General features: G+C 40.7%; 1 protein-coding gene across 4 annotated transcripts in view; it reads left to right on the forward strand.

The window, feature by feature from the left end:
- LOC134480324 (sulfotransferase 1C2A-like) overlaps nucleotides 1-26,587 on the forward strand; it is a 30,997-nt gene extending 4,410 nt beyond the window's left edge. Inside the window, exons 1-9 of one of the 4 annotated variants that reach the window (XM_063267860.1) lie at nucleotides 1,297-1,477; nucleotides 5,487-5,991; nucleotides 8,123-8,300; nucleotides 8,649-8,774; nucleotides 11,560-11,657; nucleotides 21,723-21,849; nucleotides 22,395-22,489; nucleotides 22,623-22,803; nucleotides 24,416-26,587. In XM_063267860.1, coding sequence (XP_063123930.1) covers nucleotides 8,150-8,300; nucleotides 8,649-8,774; nucleotides 11,560-11,657; nucleotides 21,723-21,849; nucleotides 22,395-22,489; nucleotides 22,623-22,803; nucleotides 24,416-24,528 — 891 coding nt within the window. In that variant the 5' untranslated portion in view covers nucleotides 1,297-1,477; nucleotides 5,487-5,991; nucleotides 8,123-8,149 and the 3' untranslated portion in view covers nucleotides 24,529-26,587. Of the gene's footprint in view, nucleotides 1-1,273; nucleotides 1,478-5,486; nucleotides 5,992-8,122; nucleotides 8,301-8,648; nucleotides 8,775-11,559; nucleotides 11,658-13,642; nucleotides 16,387-21,722; nucleotides 21,850-22,394; nucleotides 22,490-22,622; nucleotides 22,804-24,415 lie in introns of those variants that run through there. The other 3 variants (XM_063267861.1, XM_063267859.1, XM_063267862.1) reach the window with 3 other exon arrangements.
- The last annotated feature ends 302 nt before the right edge of the window (nucleotides 26,588-26,889 follow it).

A 26,889-nucleotide genomic window follows, 5' to 3' on the forward strand; every position in this document is an offset into this window, starting at 1 on the left:
CTGCCTTACTCTAAAAATAGCAGTGACCACAGCTGAGACCACCTATAAGTAGAAGCCCAAGGAAGCACTCTTTTTCTCTTCTAGCCTGCATGCTGTGGGCTGTCAGATGGCAGGTGTATTTCTACCTGTGTGCTCCTTGACCTTCTATGAGGTTATCAGAAGTAGAAAGTGTCATTCTCAGTATTTGATGTACCCAGTCTGCGAGGCACTGGTGCTCAGTAGCACAGGAAGCTGCTTTCAGTTCTTCCCCTGTGATCTCTGCTTCTGCTCAGCAGCAGAAGTGAGGTTTGTGCACACATCAACTCCAATTCTGGGAACACATTCAAACTTGAGAATCTGATTTCAGCTGGGTGTCTGTGGCTTTTGTATCACTGTAAGATAAGGCATTCAGAAACCTCTATTCCTCCCCAACATTGTCAAGCTGGGCATGGTGCACACTGGGCAAACCTTTACTACAGAACTACACATCAGCCCCCACCTGACTCACTGTACATACTTCCATGGCCTCACTCAGCCCTCAAATCTACCTTTATACCACACAGACTCTATTAATGAGCTGGTCTCTGTCAACTGAAGATTTTCAGTCCTTACCTCCAGGTCATAATTTTAAACTTATTTAAATTCAGTTACTTGTTTGGTCAAGTAACAAAGAAACACTAAGAGAAATGCATAATTTTCTTTATTTTCCAATGTTCAATGAAACAGCAGGTCTCTGAGCTTTAACTGATCATGCTATTCTGCTCAGTTTTAAAAAAAATTCCTACAAAAAAGTCCCAGATCAAGGTGTCTGTCAGTATGGTTTCTCAAGGCCTTTTCCTCTGTTTGCAGGGGGCCTTCTTTTACTATGTCCACACATGTTGTTCCCTGTGTACATCCCTTGGTATTTCTCTGTATGTCTAAATCTCTTCTAAGAAGAACCCTAGTATTATAGAATTGGAGCCTCATCTCAACTTTATGACACCTTCAGGGCCCTGTCTCAAACTGACACATTTAAAAGTAAGAAGATTAGAGCTCAACATGTGAATGTGGAGGCACACAGTTCAGTCCATCATATCCACCAATGCTTTTCCAATATTAGTTTATGCAAATAGTTTGCTCTTGCTCACAAATTGAGCAGTTTAAAATGATGCAACAAGATGTGGTAGTACGTATCTGGAATCGCAGCATTTTGGAGGCAGAGGTAGAGGCAGAGGCAGAGGCAGAGGCAGAGGCAGAGGCAGAGGTAGAGAAAAAGGCAGAGGCAGAGGCAGAGGCAGAGGCAGAGGCAGAGGCAGAGGCAGAGGCAGAGGCAGAGGCAGAGGCAGAGGCAGAAGCATACTTGCAATTTTGTTTAGGAAAACAAAGGATGAATTAATTAACTCAAACTTTTTCCTTTATTCTTATTTTGTTTTGTGCCAGCCTAGGTCTGCTTCTGCCCTTGAGGTATCCAGGTACCATTGTGCACTGAGCAGGACTGAAAAGAACAAAGTTTATTCTGGTAGGTGGATTTCACAGGGTGTCAGTTGGAGTGAATGCAAAGGGATAAATAGCCTTCTTTAGTGATGGTTTTCAGTGAAATAGCTCTCTCTTATTGGGCTTATTAAGGGCTATATATACCTCGGTGAGTAGGTAGGAGTTTTCATACTGAGGGTATATTACTGGCTGGTGTTCATATGTTTGGAATGTTCATTTACCTGTGGAGGACTATTTGATTCCTGAACATATCCTTACAGGGAAAGAGGAAGGATAATCTGTAATTTTGCCATGACTACCTCAAGGGTGGCAAAAATGGGGATCATAGGGATTATGTGCACAGGGAATGCACACCCAGAGCAAGGAGGAAAACAATCCTACTCCTGCTGGTATCAGGATGAGATTTTCAAGGCTTCGACACATCAACCTTACTCTTGCTCTGGATGGCTCCCTTGGTTGCATGGCATTCCAGACTCACAGGTTTAGTGCTTTGAAACAGTATTACTGTAACTTAGACTGGCCTCAAAGTCACACTCTTTCTGCTAGCTTCCCTCATATTGCTTGCCATCATACCCTACTGATTGTTTTAACTGTTTTTGGTCAGAAGTTTGAGCAGATTACAGCAGCTAGGTGAAATGAAGGTCTGCACACCAAGAGGCTTGGGGAAAACATCCCACCTCAGTTCATCTGCTGAACATCAGCCTTCTGTTCTGTTGTGCAGGTGAAGGACTGAGGCTGTTGCCTCCAATTTACTCTCAGCTTCTAAAGGCCTTGAAATCTATTCCCTTTTGTCTATGAGCTGGTAGAGGGAACTGCATCATCAATATACTTTGAGGACTCCCATATCCACCACCAAAGTTCTACTGGAGTTCAAAATGAGAATGTGTTTGGGAACTGTTATACTGAATACCAAAATTTATATTTGAAAAGGACACTGTAGACTTGCAGACTTGCACTCACATGTTGCTAATAGGGGAATGTGCTAGTGGAGATTTGTCTCTACAACCTCGTAGTTCTGGAAGCCATGTTAGGCTTCCTATCTTAATAGATATTTGGTCATTCAAAGATTTCTGGCAGGGTTGAAGACTGATTACAGTCTCATAGCCTATCAGGCTGTTTAACTCTGAAAATACATATTTTATTGGATAGTTATCAGATAGTATACAAGCTAGCCAAGATATAATATACATTTTAAGCCTTTCTTAAGATGGAATGGATAACTAAATGTTCTGTTTAACTAAAAAAGTGATGGACTGGGTGTTGAGTATATCATATGCTTTATAAATTTTAGAATGGTAATAATTGTACTCAATTTATATATAAGTGAAAAGGCTTTTTAACTGGACAAAAAGGGGGAAATGTTCTGGTTTGCCCTGGAGTTATCTGTATTTTGATGCTAACTCCACTGCCCCAAGGACAGCTGCCTAGTCAAGTACTCAGGAATCAGGTGACTTCACTAGAAACTTCTCCCCATTGAATTTGTAAAATACAGGTGAGGGGTAGGTACAGGATAGAAGGAGGCCTGTCATTGGAGGAGAAGGAAGGATGGGTGGGAGAGAAGTTTGAAGGAAGAGGAGGAGACTGGAACAGAAAGGAGAAGGGAGCGAGAGAGAGACACTCGCTGGCAGGACAATGGACACTGATGTAAAGATCTCGCTCTGTGTATTTACAGGTTGTTACTAATGTTCCTAAGGGATGGATGGTACTGGGATTTGTATGTTTAGGTGGGCAATTATATCTTAACAATTGGCTTGAAAGAGCGTACCCCTGAACGGGGAGCCTCGTCTCTCGCTCCAATCATGGGGTGGGGTGCCACCAGGAATCACGAGTAGCCGGTCTTGATGTAACAGCAAGAGGTAGCTTTTATTAACGAGATCCCTATTAGCGGGATCCTGGGTCGATACGTATCTCACACAGGAGACAGAGGAATCGACCCCGAGCTTCCAAACTCGGGGGTTTATATAGGGGAGGTTAGGGACATTTGCGTGGTTACACATGATTGGTCATTTCAAATGGTGCACACTTACTTTCGGCTCGAAATTACAACAGCAAGGAGTACATGCTATCTAGCAGCTCAGCAGCTCGGGTAGGGTGGCTCATCTCACTCAGGGAGATGACTCACTTCTGGGGAGTGAAGGAAGGGGAGGGGGTGGCTACGGATGATCAGTGTCCTTGGAACTGGTAGCTGGTTTGGCAAGTCCTATCTCTGGCTCTCCCTCAGGCACGTCCGGCACTGCACATCCTGATTCTGACAATGAGTAACCTTTTTAAAACTCTATTTCTACAGGCTCAAAGAAAAAAAAAAAGAAAAGGACAAAAATACATTAAGTAATAACAATTTCTGTATTAGTTTTCTTTGTGAATATGGACTTATTGCATGAACATCTTAAATTTCACGCACACTTGTAACTTAGAAGCAATTTTTAAAGAAGTTTTATGAGATTAGTAGACAGATACTAGCTGAGGTCTTTATCAAACCATTGATTTAGAATCTTGTAAGCCTTCTTATATTTAGAGGAATGATTATTACTTATGCTAAACCTGTGATGTGAATTAAAAGGGAAGGACCTAACATGGAAGGTATGTTAGAAATGTCAGTGCTCCAAACTAAGTGAGTGAGCTTACACTTGCCACTTCAGAACCAAGGAGACTGGAGCAGGAGGATTGTACATTCAAGGCTACAGAGGGAGCTATGGGCAATCCTGTGATATGTAGAGACCCTATCTACTCTTACCTTAAAAGAAAAGAAAGGAAGGGGAGATGGCAATACTCTATCTTCCTCTGCTGAAGCTGACTATATCACATCTCAGAGTTTTATGGGAAGTACACCCTCTCTGCTATACTACAACTATAGCTGCTGCTTATATTGGAAATGTTTTCAAGTAAAACCGGGTCTTCATTTTCTAAAAGCACTGCATCCATTCCAGAGAACTCAACTTTCTCTGGGAACCTGTCATCCTGATATTTGGTCTGGCCAGCCTGGACAGTTTTTGTTTCTCTCATTCACTGTAGTTTTCTTTACACAATTACTAGCAATTATTCACGGTTACACTTTCCATAAATATTCTTTCCCTCTAATGTTCTAGGCTTCAAATTATATAAGAACTAAAAACGAGTTGCTTATAATAAATATAATAGTGGTACTCACTACTGTAGCAGTCACTGAACATTACCTTGCTATGCCTCTGAGCAGCAGTGGTAGATGTGCTTTGAAACTACAATAGCCACTTACTCTTGAGTATTAGAAGATCATTCATCCCTCCTATTCATATATTTGTAAGTTTCTAGGTATAGCAACCAACCACAAACAGTGGAACAATGTGTCTCTCTCTGAAAAAAAGACATAAAGTAGACTGTAAGTACATGAGAAGATATTCATTATTAGTCATGAAGGAAAAGCAAAACAAATCTATTGGGATGGAGATTTAAGGGAGATACATGTCAGTGATTAGAGAGTACTATATACTACTGGTAGACTTCTTAAATGATACAGCCACTGTAGGAAAGTTCTATGACAATTTCTCAAAAATGAGAACATACTATTTTGCATATCTGCATTGAGTTATGAACCCAAAAATATGAATGTAGAAGCTTAGGTATTGTGCATTGTTTATAGTACAATAGTTGAAAGGAGGCACTCCAAGTTCCCGTGGACAAGGAAATGGATAAACAAACCACACTACAAGCAGGCATGCAATAAAAGTTAGCATTAATTGGGAAGAAAATCTGATGGCATGCCACAATACAGCCGATCCTTAAGAATATTCAACTAAATAAAATAGCTATTCACAAGAAGACAAAATGAACTTACTCTAAAGCATCTAGAGTTTAAGGAGATAAAAAGGAAAATAGTGGTAGCCTGGCACTGAGATTTAGCAGTAGTGGGCTCCTAGCTTCCATCTAGAAAAGTAAAATGTTTTCACGAGATGGAAGGTGATGGTAGACATAGAACAGCAGGAATATTATTAATGCCACTGAGCCATCCACTTATGATACTTAAGAGTCATTTTCATGTTGTATATGCTTTATCACAGTACTTTAAGAATTCCATTCTGGGCCCCCACCAGCTCACTGCTCCCAAACCCCATGGGAGCGAGAGCTCACCGCCTGGACAGGTGGGCATTCCTGAGACTGCAGAGCGGAAGAGACCACCAACAGTGCGCACACCTGCCCATATCCCTGGCACAAGAGAAAACTGTATATGGCCTCTGGGTTCCTGGAAATAAGCGCACAGGAGCAGCAGGTCCCCTGCCTCTGAGACACCACCAGAACCTGAAGGGACCGACCAGATAAACAGTTCTCCGCACCCAAATCTCATGGGAGGGAGAGCTAAATCTTCAGAAAGGCAGACACGCGTGGGAAACCTGAGGAGACTACACTCTGCTCACATTACTGATTCCAGAGGAAAAAACAAACGCCATCTGGAACCCTGGTGCATGGAAGCTCCCGGAAAGGGCTGTGCAGATAATCCTGGTTGCTGTCCCCCCGGGGAGCTCATAAGCAACACCCCATTAGCAAACTTGAGCCTCAGGACCACAGGTAAGACAAACCTTCCTGCTCCAAGCGACGTGCCTGGTGGACTCAAGACACAGGGCACAGGAATAGCTGAAGACCTGTAGATAGGAAAAACTACACGTCCGAAATCAGAACACTCTGTTCCCATAACTGGCTGAAAGAAAAAAGGGAAAACAGGTCTACAGCACTCCTGATACACAGGTTTATAGGACAGTCTAGCCACTGTCAGAAAGAGCAGAACAAAGTAACACTAGAGATAATCTGATGGCGAGAGGCAAGCGCAGGAATCCAAGCAACAGAAATGAAGAATACATGTCATCATCAGAGCCCAATTCTCCCACCAAAACAAACACGGAATATGCAAACACACCAGAAAAGCAAGATCTAGTTTCAAAATCATATTTGATCATGATGCTGGAGGACTTCAAGAAAGACGTGAAGAACTCCCTTAGAGAAACACAGGAAAACATAAATAAACAAGTAGAAGCCTAAAGAGAGGAATCACAAAAATCCCTGAAAGAATTCCAGGAAAACACAATCAAACAGTTGAAGGAATTAAAAATGGAAATAGAAGCAAACAAGAAAGAACACATAGAAACATCCCCAGATATAGAAAACCAAAAGAAGAGACAAGGAGCCGTAGATACAAGCTTCACCAACAGAATAAAAGAGATAGAAGAGAGAATCTCAGGAGCAGAAGATTCCATAGAAATCATCGACTCAACTGTCAAAGATAATGTAAAGCGGAAAAAGCTACTGGTCCAAAACATACAGGGAATCCAGGACTGAATGAGAAGATAAAATCTAAGGATAATAGGTATAGAAGAGAGTGAAGACTCCCAGCTCAAAGGAACAGTAAATATCTTCAACAAAATCATAGAAGAAATCTTCCCTAACCTAAAAAAAGAGATACCCATAGGCATAAAAGAAGCCTACAGAACTCCAAATAGATTGGACCAGAAAAGAAACACCTCCCGTCACATAATAGTCAAAACACCAAACACACAAAATAAAGAAAGAATATTAAAAGCAGTAAGGGGAAAAGGTCAAGTAACATATAAAGGCAGACCTATCAGAATCACACCAGACTTTTCTCCAGAAACTATGAAAGCCAGAAGATCCTGAACAGATGTCATACAGACCCTAAGAGAACACAAATGCCAGCCCAGGTTACTGTATCCTGCAAAACTCTCAATTAACATAGATGGAGAAAGCAAGATATTCCATGACAAAACCAAATTTAAACAATATCTTTATACAAATCCAGCACTATAAAGGGTAATAAATGGTAAAGCCCAACATAAGGAGGCAAGCTACACCCTAGAAGAAGCAAGAAACTAATCGTCTTGGCAACAAAACAAAGAGAAGAAAAGCACAACAACATAACCTCACATCCAAATATGAATGTAACAGGAAGAAATAATCACTATTCCTTAATATCTCTCAACATCAATGGCCTCAACTCCCCAATAAAAAGACATAGATTAACAAACTGGATACGCAACGAGGACCCTGCATTCTGCTGCCTACAGGAAACACACCTCCGAGAAAAACACAGACACCACCTCAGAGTGAAAGGCTCAAAACAACTTGCCAAGCAAATGGTCAGAAGAAGCAAGCTGGAGTAGCCGGATGTAGATCTCTCCTGAGAGACACAGCCAGAATTCAGCAAATACAGAGGGGAATGCCAGCAGCAAACCACTGAACTGAGAACAGAACCCCCGTTGAAGGAATCAGAGAAAGAACTGGAAGAGCCTGAAGGGGCTCGAGACCCCATATGAACAACAATGCCAAGCAACCAGAGCTTCTAGGGACTAAGCCACTACCTAAAGTCTATATATGGACTGACCCTGGACTCTGACCTCATAGGTAGCACTGAATATCCTAGTAAGATCACCAGTGTAAGGGGAAGCCCTGGGTCCTGCTAAGATTGAATCCCAGTGAACTAGATTGTTGGGGGGAGGGCGGCAATGGGGGGAGGATGGGGAGGGGAACACCCATAAAGAAGGGGAGGGGGAGTTTCCTTGCTAAACATAATCCCTTATGTTGGCCCGTAAACCAGGAAAGGGAATAAGACTGGAACTGTAAATAATACTCAAGTTAATAAAAAAAAAAGAGAAAGAAAAAAGAATTCCATTCTGATCTTTTCTCACAGGAACTAAACCTTCTTCCCTGAGACATCATGGCCCTGGCCCCAGAATTGAGCAGACAGACAAAACTGAAAGAGGTCGCAGGGATCCCACTGCGGGATTCAACTGTCGACAACTGGAGTCAGATTCAGACCTTCAAGGCGAAGCCAGATGACCTCCTCATCTGTACTTACCCTAAATCAGGTAACCTGGTAGAGTAGTAGCCCCAGCCTCATCCTCTGAGCTATCTGAACTCCTCACCTAAGTTAGAACTACCTACAGTTAGAAGCTGGCTCTTTTTGTCCCACAATGGGTGCTACTTCACATGTCTTATCCCTGGGATCTTGAAGCTTAGTCTGTACCATTCATTTTTCTTGGGAAGAGGTGAGATTTGTCTCTACTTTTTTACCTTTCCCAGAGATCCAAAGTATTTCTTCTATAGCTAACAAGATCCTGGTTAGAACAGAAGGTAAAGCCAACATCTGCATCCACACCCCTTCATTAGTATATTTGAAGAATAATCTTCTAACTCAATCTTTATGGTCTTCCCAGGGACAACATGGATTCAAGAAATTGTCAACATGATTGAGCAGAATGGGGATGTAGAGAAGTGCCAGAGAACCATCATTCAACACCGACACCCTTTTATTGAGTGGGCTCGGCCACCCCAGCCTTCAGGTAAGAGACCCTGATTCCATATATGTTCCTCTTCTGTCTAATCTCTGTCCTTGTCCCTTCATCTTCTCTTTTTCTTTCCTATCCTGTCTCTCTCCCTCCCCCTATTTGCCATTTGGAACAGCATCATGCTGTATATTAGTCCGGCTTTGAACTCACTGAGATTCTCCTGCTTCTGCCTCCTGAGTGTTGGGTTAAATGTATATGCTACCCTTTCCAGATCCATTTCTTTTCTGTATTTCTACCAAATGTGAATCAGCAAGGAAGATAGATGCATATGAAGGCAAAATTCTGCCTAATGTTCTCATTATACCTTTGCTCTGGTCATGTGTAACTGCAGAATAGAGGAAGGAACAGAAATCTACTCATCAGCAGCTCACAGCCATCTGCATTCAGTACTTTACTTTCATAACCAAGTGGTTTCTGGACAGTGTCTTATGATTCAAAACACACACACACACGCACACACACACATACACACAAACAGAAACACAAACACATGCATGCACACACACATATACACACATACACATATAAACATGTGCACACATACACACACATACACACATGCACACACATATGCATGCATATAAATACACACACATACACATGTACATACATACATATGCACACACACACACACACACACACGAGGAGGCAATTACTTTGTTCAATTGAAAAGCTATTTTTCACGTAACTTTAACTGAACATTTTTCTTTTCATACATAGTTTCTAGTCTTGAGATTTCCTTGCTAAACATAATCCCTTATTGTTGTGAAATCAACTTTATCAAATTTTTAGTTCAAGAGCAGTGTGTGGCCAGACTCTTCACCAAAATATAATATAATAACCTCCAGCCCATCTCTCCATAGAGCAGTTCTGCGACCTCATGAGTGGGCCTCCACACTCTACTCTTTTTTTGGCACTGTGCTCTTCCAAAATTTCCCCAGAATTGTCTGTGAAGCTTTGCTTACAGCATTTTAGGGCTTTTAAGCTCAAATTTCAGGACACATTATAAATCTGTCATGAAGCTCATCACATTGAGTCTATAGTTAGGAGCACAGACAGATGCTAATGTTTTGCTCACCTTTTTCTATTTAGTTTAATTTCCCATTGGGCTGCCAATCTGTGGGTGAACCTTTCTGGAAACCGTATTATGGATATACACACCCAGAGATACAGTTCATAGTCCAGTCAAGTTGACAATGGAAAGTAAGCATTATACCTTGTCACCTTCCAGACCTCATATCATAGAAGTAAGGTGGAACGCAAGTTTACAGCATGCCCTCCCGCTGTATGTTTATAGTTAAATGCCACTTATTATCAGTCACAATTCTAGTTTTTTAAAAGTATCTCTGCTCCTTGTTTGACAGGTTTTCAGATTATTCATATAAGAGAATCTTTACCATTTTCTGTGGATCACAGTCCAGATTCAAATGTGCCACCTAACAGAATGATTTCATGCAATCTTTGAAGCAATGCAGGACTAATTCTCTAACTTCTCCACTGCCATTATTTGAATAGCCTGATTGCTAGATTAAAGGAAAGACCTTAGGGACAGTCTGCAATATCTTTATTTCATCTTACCCCATTTTAACTCAATGATTCACAGAGAAAGTCCCTACAAGGTTTGTAAATAGAAGTGCAGAAATTACAAATCATGTATCAGAAAGGATGTAATAGAAGAAACATCACTGCACATAACCAGAGAGAAGTTTTTGATATGGCTGGAAGGGAGGTGAAAATAGTCTGCTCACTGTTTCTTATCAGCTCTGGCTCAATAGGACAAATTTGGTTATTCTTGGCTTCCAGGTCATTATCCTCAAAATGATAGAGTGAATTCCTTGAGGTTCCAATAAGAGACTTCAGGTTTGGGTGTTGAGAGGGACACTAAGAGGAGTTTCCTTAGAGATGTAAGTCTTGTTAGGAGAATTGTTAACCCCATGGTCATACAGATAGCAGCATGAAAGAGCACTGATGAGAATCCAAGCAACATGGTAAAATATGGGATGTCCATTCTTATAGGTCTCAGAGGAATTGGGGGGTTTCATGAACTCAGGCTGACTAATTCCTATACAGAAAGAAAAGGAGGAGGAGGAGGAGAAAGGGGGAGGAGGAGGAAGAAAGGGGAGAAGGAAGAGAAGGAGGAGGAGGAGGAGGAGGAGGAGGAGGAGGAGGAGGAGGAGGAGGAGGAGTAATCTCAAGGTAGGAATGTACAACTCCAGTGATGTGTGTGGGACACATCTATTGAAGTTGAACATGCTACACAGGTGTGGGATGTGTTGTCATTAGTGGCTTTCTGTTCTCCTTGGGTCTGGTAGTTTGGGCATCTAAATTTTCTTAAAGAAGGAAGAATAGAGTCTTTCTTCCTCCTATAATTTGAGAACCAAGTGAATCTCTTAGTCTATAGATTTTAGACAAGGACATATACGTTCCTAGTGCTGGGTCGCTATTTCCTTTATAGAAAGTACAGGCTGTGCCTGTGGTGTGTGTGTGTGCTGAGGAACAGTCCTGTTTGGATTTTCTTAATAACACATACTTATCGAAGCCTCCATCCCATTTTCTACAAACTGACAGTAAATTCACTCGAAGGGAGCATCCAGGTCTTAAGCTATGTAAGCCTACAAACACGAAAGCAAAACCAATAATCCTTCTTCCACCACCCCCAATCCCCAAGGCAAAAATACGAGAATCCCTGTGTGGATGCTGGATTCCCTGAGCAGCACCTGGAGTGGATATTCTCATGTGCTGAGCATACTGTGCAATCATCTCCTGAATTGTGTTACAGGTGTGGACAAAGCCAATGCGATGCCAGCTCCAAGGATACTAAGGACCCATCTTCCCACTCAGCTGCTGCCACCGTCTTTCTGGACAAACAACTGTAAGGTAAGACAGTAGCAGTTCCTATCGGGACTGGAGCAGGGAGCCCAGAGCCTCAGGCCTTCACAGCCTGAGTGAGTATAGCTTCCTTAGCAGTACGCTGTACCTCTGAGACCTCATACTGTGCAGTAAAGTCAAACACCATGCTAGATTTAGTAGAGTGGTTCCCCAGAGGCTTTCAAATGTGATGTGAAGGCTGAGGGCAGACTGAGGTACTGGGGATCATGTGTTCTTCAGTGAAGCAGACTGGGAGTGGGGAACGGGAACCATAGGCTGTAGGCTATAGGAGGGCTTATGGAGTGGAGCACAAAGAAGACTGAGCAGATCAAGTGCAAAGGACTGATGTTCAAAGGGTAAATCCCAGTGGAGCTGCAGAGGAGGCTTGGATGGAGCCTCAGAAGCCTCCAGGCTGCTTTCACTCTTTCTAGGATTATGTCATGTGTCCCAGTGTCTTGTCTATTGTGTTCCTGACACATTGAGGGTGTTGGACCATGGTAGGAGTATACCATAGGTATACCAAGGAGTATGCCAAGGGTACAGTAATCGTGCAGTGAGTGGAGCTGAAATTCAAGGATGAGTCAATGGCTTTTCTAAGAATAATCTTTTTCTTTTTTAAATGGAAATAGTGAAAGAAAGATAAAAAGGGACTAGAGAAATGGGCTCAGTGCTTAAGTGTATTGACTGTTCTTCCAGAGGACAAAGGTTCAGATACTAGCTCACAACTGTCTGTAACTTCAGTACTAGGGGATATGATGCCCTCTTCTGGTTTGTATGGGTACTGCTTGCACATGGGTCATGATCATACAAGCAGGCAATGCATCAATATAAATAAAACCATCACATAATTTAAGCTTTAAGGATTGTTTTGAAAGGACTAAAGTATTTATAGATAGCAGAAATATTGGTGGAGTTCCTACAATCAAATGACTTGTATTGTCCGTAACGGTGGGTGACGAGTGCCAATTCTATTCCTGGCATTACTGAGACCAGCTATCATGAAATCACTGAGGAATACCTCTTGATATTATCTGATATCAAATAAGCTGAGGAAATTCCCAAGTTACAAAAAAATAAAACTGAAATAAAATTAAGAAAAGCATAATTATCATGGACCTGTGCAGTGGTATTTGATCCCCTGGATAATTCAGCAACATTAGCTTTAATGTTTGCACAGGGATTGAAACAGAACATGAACACAAGGAGATAAGAGAATGAGGAGAGAGCATAGGTATCATGGGTCATCATCTTCCATGTATATGTAGGTGGAGGAGTTGAGCTCTGTGGTACTGAGAACCGTCTCCAATGGGTATATTTTCAGTTTTGAATGAGTGAGGTTATTAAGTATATAAAACAAGCCAGAGAAAATGAACAAATAGAAAGCAGCAGGCAAATGGAAGGGTGGAGAGAGAGAGAGAGAGAGAGAGAGAGAGAGAGAGAGAGAGAGAGAGAGAGAGAGAACAAACAACAAATCAGGTCCTCAAGCAGAAATTGCCTGGACAAGCCCTCTTGAATCTGACACTTGTTGTTCCCAGCACAGAGATTCTCAGGCAGAGCATAGAGTGTCCCTGGGCAAGGCTTCCAGGTCAAGGAACAAATCACAGTAGAAAGATAATATTACAAAGGGAGGACTCACAAACATCTAGCAAAAACTACTGATGAATCTCCATTGGGATAGCCAGTCAATTTACTCATAAAATACCCAGGCTGATCAGAATATTCCTCCAAGTAAAGGACAGGTAGGAAAGAGATAACATCAGGAGATCCTGTGCTCACACCATTTTCAAGAAACTGAGGAAGTTTAAGCATCAGCTGGAGTTTCACACTGAGGTTTCTCTCTATGGCTAAGGTTTCCAAGAGCTGATCTTCTAGTATCTCTTTCCCAATGGGCTAAACAAAGTAACACCTTTACAAAAGAGTTCACCTTCCAGATGTTCTCAGTAACTAGTTTTTTACTTGGGCTATTTTTCTATTCTCTTCCCTCCTTGTCACAGAGTTCATGGAGTAGTCTCTCCCCAGATAAGGGATCTTGGAGTACACTTAGAAAAATATATTTGGTGTTGAAGTGCGTATGGAGTAACCCAACTTCTGAAGCCAGCTTCTCAGTGAATTCAAACAACAGAAGGAAATTTACCAATATAGTATACATTGTAGGTGGTAAAGAAGACTGTAGGCAACTTCTGGGTAGTCTTGTGTCATCTGTCAAAGGTTTTAAAGATTAATTCCCTATTCTTACCCTGGACTATAAGCTCTTACAAATCAGCATAAGATGACCCCAGTACCAGAAACACCAGTATATCTAACAGAAATACACATGATCTTATCTGAAGAGTCATCTCAGCTCAGATCCCCAGATTACTACTGTGATCATGATCATACATTACAACATACATACATACATACATACATACATACATACATACATACAACATACATAAGGAAAGAGACCTTCATGAGGGTGTCTGCTAAAGAACAGTTCGAGTTGGCTCCTAAAAACTTCTGACAAACCTGTTATATGCAAAAATAAGAAAATGTTAATGCGGCTGCTCCCAAACCCCGTGGGAGAGAGACTTCACCGCCTGGACAGGTAGGCACTCCTGAGACTTCAGAGCAGAAGAGACCACCAACATTGCCCAACCCTGCCCACATCCCTGGCCCAAGAGGAAACTGTATATGACCTCTGGGTTCCCTTGGATAAGGGCACAGCAACAGCGGGTCAAGTGCGTCTGAGACACCCCCAGAACCTGAAGGGACCGACCAGATAAACAGTTCTCTACACCCAAATCCTGTGGGAGGGAGAGCTAAACTTTCAGAGAGGCAGACAAGCCTGGGAAACCAGAAGAGACTGCACTCTGCACACATTACTGATTCCAGAGGAAAACACCAAACGCCATCTGGAACCCTGGTGCACGGAAGCTCCTGGAAAGGGCAGCACAGAACTTCCTAGTTGCTACCCCCACAAAGAGCTCGTAGGCAGCACCCCACAAGCAAACTTGAGCCTCAGCACCACAGGTAAGGCAAACCTTCCTACTCCAAGCGACCTGCCTAGTGAACTCAGGACACAGGCCCACAGGAACAGCTAAAGACCTGTAGATAGGAAAAACTACACGCCCGAAAGCAGAACACTCTGTTCCCATAACTGACTGAAAGAAAACAGGAAAACAGGTCTACAACACCCCTGAAACACAGGATGATAGGACAGTCTAGCCACTGTCAAAAATAGCAGAACAAAGTAACACCAGAGATAATCTGATGGTGAGAGGCAAGCGCACGAACCCAAGGAACAGAAACCAAGACTACATGGCATCATCGGAGCCCAATTCTTCCACCAAAGCAAACACTGAATATCCAAACACGCCAGAAAAGCAAGATCTAGTTTCAAAATCATATTTGATCATGACGCTGGAGGACTTCAAGAAAGATGTGAAGAACTCCCTTAGAGAAACACAGGAAAACATAAATAAACAAGTAGAAGCCTAAGAGAGGAATCACAAAAATCCCTGAAAGAATTCCAGGAAAACACAATCAAACAGTTGAAGGAATTAAAAATGGAAATAGAAGCAATCAAGAAAGAACACATGTAAACAACCCCGGATATAGAAAACCAAAAGAAGAGACAAGGAGCTGTAGATACAAGCTTCACCAACAGAATACAAGAGATGGAAGAGAGAATCTCAGGAGCAGAAGATTCCATAGAAATCATTGACTCAACTGTCAAAGATAATGTAAAGCAGAAAAAGCTACTGGTCCAAAACATACAGGAAATCCAGGACTCAATGAGAAGATCAAACCTAAGGATAATAGTTGTAGAAGAGAGTGAAAACTCCCAACTTAAAGGACCAGTAAATATCTTCAACAAAATCATAGAAGAAAACTTCCCTAACCTAAAGAAGGAGATACCCATAAGCATACAAGAAGCCTACAGAACTCCAAATAGATTGGACCAGAAAAGAAACTCCTCCCGTCACATAATAGACAAAACACCAAACGCACAAAATAAAGAAAGAATATTAAAAGCAGTAAGGGAAAAAGGTCAAGTAACATATAAAGGCAGACCTATCAGAATCACACCAGACTTTTCTCCAGAAACTATGAAAGCCTGAAGATCCTGGACAGATGTCATACAGACCCTAAGAGAACACAAATGGCAGCCCAGGTTACTGTATCCAGCAAAACATAGATGGAGAAACCAAGATATTCCATGACAAAACCAAATTTAAACAATATCTTTCTACAAATCCAGCACTAAAAATGATAATTAATGGTAAAACCAAACATAAGGAGGCAAGCTACACCCTAAAAGAAGCAAGAAACTAATCGCCTTGGCAACAAAACAAAGAGAAGAAAAAGCACACAAACATAACCTCAGATCCAAATATGAATATAACAGGAAGCAATAATCACTATTCCTTAATATCTCTCAACATCAATGGACTCATCTCCCCAATAAAAAGACATAGATTAACAAACTGGATACGCAACAAGGACCCTGCATTCTGCTGCCTACAAGAAACACACCTCAGAGACAAAGACAGACACTACCTCAGAGTGAAAGGCTGGAAAACAACTTGCCGAGCAAATGGTCAGAAGAAGCACGCTGGAGTAGCCATTCTAATATCAAATAAAATCAATTTTCAACTAAAAGTCATCAAAAAAGATAAGGAAGGACACTTCATGTTCATCAAAGGAAAAATCCACCAAGATGAACTATCAATCCTAAATATCTATGCCCCAAATACAAGGGCACCTACATACGTAAAAGAAACCTTACTAAAGCTCAAAACACACATTGCACCTCACACAATAATAGTAGGAGATTTCAACACCCCACTCCCATCAATGGACAGATCATGGAAACAGAAATTAAACAGAGACGAAGACAGACTAAGAGAAGTCACGAACCAAATGGACTTAACAGATATTTATAGAACATTCTATCCTAAAGGAAAAGTATATACCTTCTTCTCAGCTCCTCATGGTACTTTCTCCAAAATTGACCATATAATTGGTCAAAAAACGGGCCTCAACAGGTACAGAAAGATAGAAATCATCCCATGCGAGCTATCAGACCATCACGGCCGAAAGCTGGTCTTCAATAACAAAAAGGGAAGAATGCCCACATATACGTGGAAGTTGAACAATGCTCTACTCAACGATAACCTGGTCAAGGAAGAAATAAAGAAAGATATTAAAGACTTCTTAGAATTTAATGCAAATGAAGGTACAACATACCCAAACTTATGGGACACAATGAAAGCTGTGCTAAGAGGAAAACTCATACCTCTGAGTGCCTGCAGAAAGAAACAGGAAAGAGCATATGTCACCAGCTTGACATCACACCTAAAAGTTCTAGAACACAAAGAAGCAAATACACCCAGGAGAAGTAGAAAGCAGTTAATAATCAAACTCAGAGCTGAAATCAACCAAGTAGAAACAAAAAGGACCATAGAAAGGATCAACAGTACCGAAAGTTGGTTCTTTGAGAAAATCAACAAGATAGATAAACCCTTAGCCAGACTAACGAGAGGACACAGAGAGTGTGTCCAAATTAACAAAATCAGAAATGAAAAGGGAGACATAACTACAGATTCAGAGGAAATTCAAAAAATCATCAGATCTTACTATAAAAGCTTATATTCAACAAAACTTGAAAATCTGCAGGATATGGACAATTTCCTAGACAGATACCAGGTACCGAAGTTAAATCAGGAACAGATAAACCAGTTAAACAACCCCATAACTCCTAAGGAAATAGAAGCAGTCATTAAAGGTCTCCCAACCAAAAAGAGCCCAGATCCAGACGAGTTTAGTGCAGAATTCTATCAGACCTTCATAGAAGACCTCGTACCAATATTATCCAAACTATTCCACAAAATTGAAACAGATGGAGCACTACCAAATTCCTTCTATGAAGCCACAATTACTCTTATACTTAAACCACACAAAGACCCAACAAAGAAAGAGAACTTCAGACCAATTTCCCTTATGAATATCGACGTAAAATTACTCAATAAAATTCTGGCAAACCGAATCCAAGAGCACATCAAAACAATCACCCATCATGATCAAGTCGGCTTCATCCCAGGCATGCAGGGATGGTTTAATATACAGAAAACTGATTTATTTCAGTTAATTTTATACCCAGCCACTATGCTGAAGTTGTCTATCAGCTTCAGTAGTTCTCTGGTGGAACTTTCAACCACCATGATTTTTTCAACGTGATCCATTATATAAACAAACTGAAAGAACAAAAGCACATGATCATTTCATTAGATGCTGAGAAAGCATTTGAAAAATTCCACACCCTTTCATGATAAAAGTCCTGGAAAGAATAGGAATTCAAGGCCCATACCTAAACATAGTAAAAGCCATATACAGCAAACCAGTTGCTAACATTAAACTAAATGGAGAGAAACTTGAAGCAGTCCCACTAAAATCAGGGACTAGACAAGGTTGCCCACTCTCTCCCTACTTATTCAATATAGTTCTTGAAGTTCTAGCCAGAGGTATCAGAAAACAAAAGGAGGTCAAGGGGATACAGATCGGAAAAGAAGAAGTCAAAATATCAGAGCTATCAGAAAACAAAAGGAGGTCAAGGGGATAGAGATCGGAAAAGAAGAAGTCAAAATATCACTATTTGCAGATGATATGATAGTATATTTAAGTGATCCCAAAAGTTCCACCAGAGAACTACTGAAGCTGATAGACAACTTCAGCATAGTGGCTGGGTATAAAATTAACTGAAATAAATCAGTAGCCTTCCTCTACACAAAAGAGAAACAAGCCGAGAAAGAAATTAGGGAAACGACACCCTTCATAATAGACCCAAATAATATAAAGTGCCTCAGTGTGACTTTAAACAAGCAAGTAAAAGATCTGTACAATAAGAACTTCAAGAACCTGAAGAAAGAAATTGAAGAAGACCTCAGAAGATGGAAAGGTCTCCCATGCTCATGGATTGGCAGGACTAATATAGTAAAAATGGCCATTTTACCAAAAGCGATCTACAGATTCAATGCAATTCCCATCAAAATACCAATCCATTTCTTCAAAGAGTTAGACAGAACAATTTGCAAATTCATCTGGAATAACAAAAAACCCAGGATAGCTAAAACTATCCTCAACAATAAAAGGACTTCAGGGGGAATCACTATCCCTGAACTCAAGCAGTATTACAGAGCAATAGTGATAAAAACTGCATGGTATTGGTACAGAGACAAACAGATAGACCAATGGAACAGAATTGAAGACCCAGAAATGAACCCACACACCTATGGGCACTTGATTTTTGACAAAGGAGCCAAAAGCAGCCAATGGAAAAAAGATAGCATTTTCAGCAAATGGTGCTGGTTCAACTGGAGGTCAACATGGAGAAGAATGCAGATCAATCCATGCTTATCACCCTGTACAAAGCTTAAGTCCAAGTGGATCAAGGACCTCCACATCAAACCAGATACACTCAAACTAATAGAAGAAAAACTAGGGAAGCATCTGGAACACATGGGCACTGGAAAAAATTTCCTGAACAAAACACCAGTGGCTTACGCTCTAAGATCAAGAATCGACAACTGGGATCTCATAAAACTGCAAAGCTTCTGTAAGGCAAAGGACACTGTGGTTAGGACAAAACGGCAACCAACAGATTGGGAAAAGATCTTTACCAATCCTACAACAGATAGAGGCCTTATATCCAAAATATACAAAGAACTCAAGAAGTTAGACCGCAGGGAGACAAATAACCCTATTAAAAAATGGGGTTCAGAGCTAAACAAAGAATTCACAGCTGAGGAACGCTGAATGGCTGAGAAACACCTAAAGAAATGTTCAACATCTTTAGTCATAAGGGAAATGCAAATCAAAACAACCCTGAGATTTCACCTCACACCAGTGAGAATGGCTAAGATCAAAAACTCAGGTGACAGCAAATGCTGGCTAGGATGTGGAGAAAGAGGAACACTCCTCCATTGTTGGTGGGATTGCAGACTGGTACAACCATTCTGGAAATCAGTATGGAGGTTCCTCAGAAAATTGGACATTGAACTGCCTGAGGATCCAGCTATACCTCTCTTGGGCATATACCCAAAAGATGCCGCAACAGATAAAAAAGACACGTGCTCCACTATGTTCATAGCAGCCTTATTTATAATAGCCAGAAGCTGGAAAGAACCCAGATGCCCTTCAACAGAGGAATGGATACAGAAAGTGTGGTACACCTACACAATGGAATATTACTCAGCTATCAAACACAATGACTTTATGAAATTCGTAGGCAAATGGTTGGAACTGGAAAATATCATCCTGAGTGAGATAACCCAATCACAGAAAAACACACATGGTATGCACTCATTGATAAGTGGCTATTAGCCCAAATGCTTGAATTACCCTAGATGCCTAGAACACTTGAAACTCAATACGGGTGATCAAAATGTGAAATTTTCACTCCTTCTTTGAAAGGGGAACAAGAATATCCTTGGCAGGGAATAGAGAAGCAAAGATTAAAACAGAAACAGAGGAACACCCATTCAGAGCCTGCCAAACATGTGGCCCATACATATACAGCCACCCAATTAGACAAGATGGATGAAGCAAAGAAGTGCAGGCAGACAGGAGCTGGATGTAGATCTCCTCTGAGAGACACAGCCAGAATACAGCAAATACAGAGGCGAATGCCAGCAGCAAACCACTGAACTGAGAATAGGACCTTCATTGAAGAAATCAGAGAAAGAACTGGAAAGCTTGAAGGGTCTCGAGACACCATATGAACAACAATGCCAAGCAACCAGAGCATCCAGGGACTAAGCCACTACCTAAAGACTATACATGGACTGACCCTGTACTCTGACCAAATAGATAGCATTGAATACCCTAGTAAGATCATCAGTGTAAGGGGAAGCCCTGGATCCTGCTAAGACTGAACCCCCGGTGAACGTGATTACTGGAGGGAGGGTGGCAATCGTGGGAGGATGCGGAGGGGAACACCCATAAAGAAGGGGAGGGGGAGGGATTAGGGGGATGTTGGCCCGTAAACCGGGAAAGGGAATAACACTCCAAATGGAAATAAGAAATACTCAAGTTAAAAAAATAAATAAATAAAAAAACAAACAAAAAAGTGACAAAAAAAGAAAATGTTAATGCTGTACCAAATAGATCATTGTATCAAATATGACATAAAGAAAGAAGATGTGACTTTAGGTTGAATCATCAAATAAAGCAATGTTGTTTTATAATTGCTTACACATATATGTATATATCATTATATATTATATACATTATATTTTATATATACATATTTAACGATTTATATATACAACACAGAAAATTAAAAACCAGAAGGAGCCTAACCCTCAGACTGTGTGCATCTGAATAGAGAAATGTATGGACTTGGAAAGGGATGAATGAGGGCTGAGGAAAGGTGAGAGTTATGCCATGTGGCTGGAAAGCACATCTCTGAAAAGGAAAGATGAAACTCCTAAAATGTCAGTCAATACTGAGGTGAAAGACAGCCTGAGTACAAAGTGCAAGAATTAAATTAAAAATTAAATAAATAATCTGACACTTTAGAAAATTCTTTCCATTGGTGCACAGCAGCATTTTGACTTGGAGAATACATGGGCAAGATAACAAAGTCTCCCAACAGGGTCCTTATTGAAATGCACCTAGTGTTTGTTTATTCTGTGTAGAAACACACAGATTTTAAAGTGATCATCATGGAAGAAAGTGTGTGCTCATATCAAGTAGGATCCACGGTGCTGCTCCACGTCAAAACAGCAGGTGGAGCAATTGCTTTCTCAGAAATCAGGCTGAGGTTTCTGGAAGGCTCAGTGGCTCTGTAGTTGATTCAGAGTATGTAGAGGAAGAGTTTGCCCCTGATAACAAAAGGGAAATCAAGAATTGAGATAAATTTTAATGAGTTAGGGCTGGGCTGGGAGTATCATAATTGGTGACATTGCTCTAGGCTGAGTCTCAGTGCCAGGGCAGGAGAGCTGAGCATTCCCCAAAAGGACTCACCCAGAGGGACAACTAGGGAGTTCCAATATTTGTGTTCCTTTAACTCACCTCTCTTCTTCTCCAAAGTACCTTTATGTGGCTCGAAACGCCAAAGACTGCATGGTTTCCTTCTACCACTTCTACAGAATGTGCCAGGTGCTCCCCAATCCAGGCACCTGGAATGAGTATTTTGAAACCTTCATCAATGGAAAAGGTAAATAAAAATGCATTGTCCCTCTGTGGTTTTACCCCGATTAGGCTGAGCTGAGAGAACAACCCCTGACAGTTGATCCCCCAGAGTTTCCTGTGCCTCCTATCCTGGCCTCTATTTGGGGATTCCTGACCTATAGACTTTCCTCAGCCTGTGTGACCCTGTCATAATATCAGGGTGCAAGTTATTGTGCATAATCAATATGAAGCCACTTTAATTCTCATATTAAAGAAAAGCCCCCAATACTGACAGAAACTACGTGACCTGAGAATCGAGCAGCTCAGTGATGCTGGGAAATATCTAATACAGAATTTTTCCTTCTCTGATGTACCTGAAGCCAGAAAAAAGAAAAAAAGAAAGAAAGAAAGAGAGAGAGAGAGACAGAGACAGAGAGAGACAGAGAGAGAGAGAAAGAAAGAAAGAAAGAGAGAAAGAAAGAAAGAGAGACAGAGAGAGAAAGAGAGAGAGAAAGAAAAAGAAAAAAGGAAAGTCAAACTTTCCTGACTTGGAAGATTTGTGTCCATGAAAACAATTCTTGTTTTTCACAGTAAGTTGTGGATCTTGGTTTGACCATGTGAAAGGATGGTGGGAAATTCGAGACAGATACCAGATTCTCTTCCTCTTCTATGAAGACATGAAGAGGGTAAGTAAATTACTTCTTCAGCATCAGGGACAGGGAAGCTGCTTTAGGAATGTGGTTCTGACAGGAATGTCTGGAAAAATGTGATAGTGTGAAAACTCTTTTCCAGTCCAACTAATGCTACCCTCACTCACAGGACCCAAAGCGTGAAATCCAGAAGGTAATGCAGTTCATGGGCAAGAATTTGGATGAAGAGGTCGTGGATAAAATAGTCCTGGAGACATCGTTTGAGAAAATGAAAGACAATCCTTTGACAAATTTTTCTACAATCCCCAAGACTATCATGGACCAGTCCATTTCCCCTTTCATGAGAAAAGGTCTGTGGGGCTTATTTATCTCTAATTCTGAGCCAGTCCCTCTCCAATCCACATATTGTGATTCTAAGAAAGCTAGAGATTTGTTCCTAGTGTACAAGAAGCTCTACAAAGCAAGTCTTACAGATAACTAAGACAGACTCCCCTTGGTGCACACCTCCTTGGGATCCCTGCCTGCGGTTAGACTCATCAGAGCTGACATCTAGTTTGATTCTGTCTCCAAATCATGACTCATGACACTTTCAGGACTTTCAGCATGTATTACTGAGACCCAGGCCCTTAATGCTTCCTAGATTTTGAAAGAAAAAAATCTGATTATCCCTGGTGATTAACTTTTAAGTGGGGAATGTTATTTTTTAAAGTTAGTATACTCAATAACTTTCTAAAACTCAACAGTTCGATGATTTCACACAGATCCTCAGTAAACCCACTTTCCAAAAAGGTAGGTACAGAATGAAACCCATCCCACTGTCTCATTAACATCTGCACTTTTTTCCACTGCTATGCAACCAGGACTAGGTTTTATAAACAGCTGCAGAACTTTTTTTCTTTTACTTTCAGCACAGGAGTTAATCCATTGCCCTTGCAGTATTCCCTCTTTTCTCTCTTAGACTTTGGTAAGGTTTGAGAAGCACCCTTTTTCCCAGTCTATCCATGTCCACTCTTCTCTGCACTCACTTGTGTTTGCTTCTTTGCTTGCTTGCTTTGGCCATAAAAACACAACTAAGAATACCATGACAGAAACCTGTTCACTAACACAAACCGTGATTACCTTACATACTTTTGCTTACCAGAATATGAGCTATCCCTCCAGGAAAAGAAATACTGACCTCTACGCATGACTATCTATACAGGACTCATGGATATCCTGTTATTCTTCCAAGTATTTCTCTTATTATAGATATTGTGTCCATATTTTTATGATTAATGCTACAATGAACATTTCTTGTTCATCAAGTTGGATAATTTTCTTTAAGAATCACAAGTGTTACAGTGATTATCTCTCTAAAATTATTTAAAATAATAAAAATAGAATCTCGTTCCAATAACATAATCTACTAAAAACAATTCATAGAAATAAATGATGCAGTTCAATACATTCTTACAAACAAATAAAACTAAGTGATCAAAGTAAAAAGAATTCCACCAGCTTGGTTGATATCCTGCCATATCCTTTGCAGGCAATCTTTCCTTCAGAAGAAAATATTCCCATTTCTCACTGTAAGTTGGTTTTGTTTGTTCTTAGGTGGCATATACTTGGAGTGTCACAATATGTATTTTCTTATGCCCCAGATCTCTGGCCAGTATAACATCTTAAGATCTCCTTGTATGGCTATATGTCTACCATTCCTTCATTTTTATAATTGTTACTACCTAATATGTGTGTGTAGCACAGTAGAGCCAAGATTCTGGGTCACATTGAATTGATTGATTTTATTTAGACGCCAGAGCCCCTGCACAAAGACAACTAAACCCCCTTCTCATTAAGGAGAGCTAAAGTGGTGAGGAATTGAGCTCCTGTCAGGACAGCACCAATGTGGGTACTGCACACTCCAGTCAGGGATACAGTCTGTCAACCACACACTGATGCTTTTGTCTGGCCTTTGTCCTTTAGGAATTGTGGGTGATTGGAAAAACCACTTTACTGTGGCCCAGAATGAGAGGTTTGATGAAATCTATGAGCAAAAGATGGACGGAACCTCTCTAAACTTCTGCATGGAACTCTGATCAAGATGAGAAGATAGACATCAAGGACAGGAGTCTGTCTGCAAGCCTCAATCCAGCCAAAGGAAGATCAGAAAGCAAACTGTAAATGCCAAGGACTGTGACACCGACTCTGTTATTACTGACATCACTTTACAATTCACAAAATCATATTATGTCCAGTGTATACTTTCTCCACTATTCAGTACAAATCAGTAAGATGGCTTAATAAGCTAATAAATAAACAAACTTGAATAGTATAAATTTTATGATGACATCTTTCTAGGAGGTATAGCCTATATTCTAACTCTAAATAACTATCTTATGCACAAAAACACAAATATTAGAAATCATCTAAATGAATGTACAGAAATTCCTAATGTCTTTCTGCTCAATCGGTATTTTTCATGGTTACAGTGGGAAGACTCAGTTTGTGGACAACTTGTTGCAACATGCTCACTGGAACATTTTCTACCTGGTAGGAGGAAATTGAGGGAAGGACTTCAAGGAGATGTCAGAAATCCAAATCTTAATAAACGGAATCCTAGTTCTGGATCATAAAAGAAACAGAAGAAAGGCATGAGGGTGACCTTTGGAAAGCACAAATTGTGTCTTGAAAAAAGCAGAATGGAAGCTTGGTGTTCAACTTGCAGCCAGTTGAGTTTTGATCTCCTGTCATCTCTTCTGAGGAACAGCTTGTACTTTTGCCCACTTTAGCAGAGTCCATCTGCATTTGCTTGCCAGCATACTTCCTTCCACCTCCCACTCGCTCCATGTCTTGGGCATCCTTTTACTCCCAGTAACCAGGCAATATGGAGAACACAGCATGTTGCACGATGGCTCGGAAGACGGAAAGGCAAACACGTTTCGGGTCACAAATTCTCAGCACTTACCCTTTCACTTTAGTTGCAGATGTCAGCACTGCTAAGCTGAGATCAGCAGGAGCAGCCTGTGGCATGAGCAGGATATATATGTGAGCTCAGGGTACCTAGCATGAGCTAGAATGCCATTTGCTTTCTAGCACTCAAACCTGCAATGGCCATGTGATGAGGACGTGGGCACAGCATGTGTTACTACCAGCAAGAGCTATGAGAAGGTGTAGTACAAGTTAGTGGATGGAAGCTAAGAAAGTGGAACATGGCCTAGAAGAGAATGAGTGCTCCTGGCCCTGGGTCTTCCTTTCCCTTGTTTCTTGGCCATGAAAAATTCAATAAAATGAGGTGGTTAGTTTTGCTTTGCCATTTACCCTCACCATGATATTCTGTCCATCTCACCACAGAATGTAAATTCCAAACCCAAGAGCTGAAATAAAGCTTCTGTCTTTATAAGTTGCTTTCCCAGATACTTGTTATAATGAAAGAAAGCTCACTAATACTTTCCCAATGATGTGGTTATAAAATACTAGAAAAGTCTGAAATTTTGTTGAACTTATAGACAATCGCTTGGTTACTGCCGAAATCTAACCATATGTGTACAGTTAATTAACAATGTCTATTATATAAAAAAAATTATATCCGAATTGTATTGTAAATTTTTATTGTTTGCTCCTAAGTCTTGAAATTATTCAAAGTTTCTCTAGGTAGAGAGTCCCCTCTTACAATCCAAACTAAACTGAAGTCCCTACATCTGCTTCCTGTCAGGGTTAAGTTCATAAGAGCCCAGAGTCACTCTAGCCTATAAAAGGAATGACTCTGGTCTCCAACCATCTACTGGTTAACTGTAGATTTAAGGTAAACTTTGGAAACATAATAGTGTCGAACTTAAGCCTCTTTTAGCTTTATTCTTCTGGGAGTTTCCTTTGTATTCAGAAATTAAAATAGCAGAACTTGAAAGAGATAAATTGTAAAACATATTATGTTGGCTTTGTAAGTACACGATTGTATTCATAATTTACACATTGGCAATTTTTAACTATTACTTTTAGAGACAAGAATTAATCAGGTAAATGAAACATTACATCAGAAGAGTAGTTAAGTAACTGTTAGAACGTTTATAAACATTTTAGTTTTACTAGCATTGACTTATGATTATTTTACTAGCATGTCTCTATATACACAAAATTCAATAAAAGAGTTTCAATTACTCCATTTGTTTGCTATCAATCATTTATTTATTTCTGCTCATGATAAATACTGATAACAGACTGGGTGCAGAAAAAATGGATAGTAAAAATGATTCAGTCCAGCTTAAGAATGAGCCAATTTATAAGCTCATGTAACCTTCCTTAGCAGACCTCTCTTACATCTGGTATCACTAACACCTTGAGGTCTCCAATGCTTTTTGTCCTTCATGGTTACAGCTTTACTCTTGGATTTTGGGGGTACTGTTGAGGATCAGGGATCCATCCCCTTCTGTGGCAGTCTCAGTTCAGACTGACACCTTTTA

The sequence above is a fragment of the Rattus norvegicus genome, chromosome 9 (assembly GCF_036323735.1).
Source record: "Rattus norvegicus strain BN/NHsdMcwi chromosome 9, GRCr8, whole genome shotgun sequence".
Taxonomy (NCBI): Eukaryota; Metazoa; Chordata; class Mammalia; order Rodentia; family Muridae; genus Rattus; species Rattus norvegicus.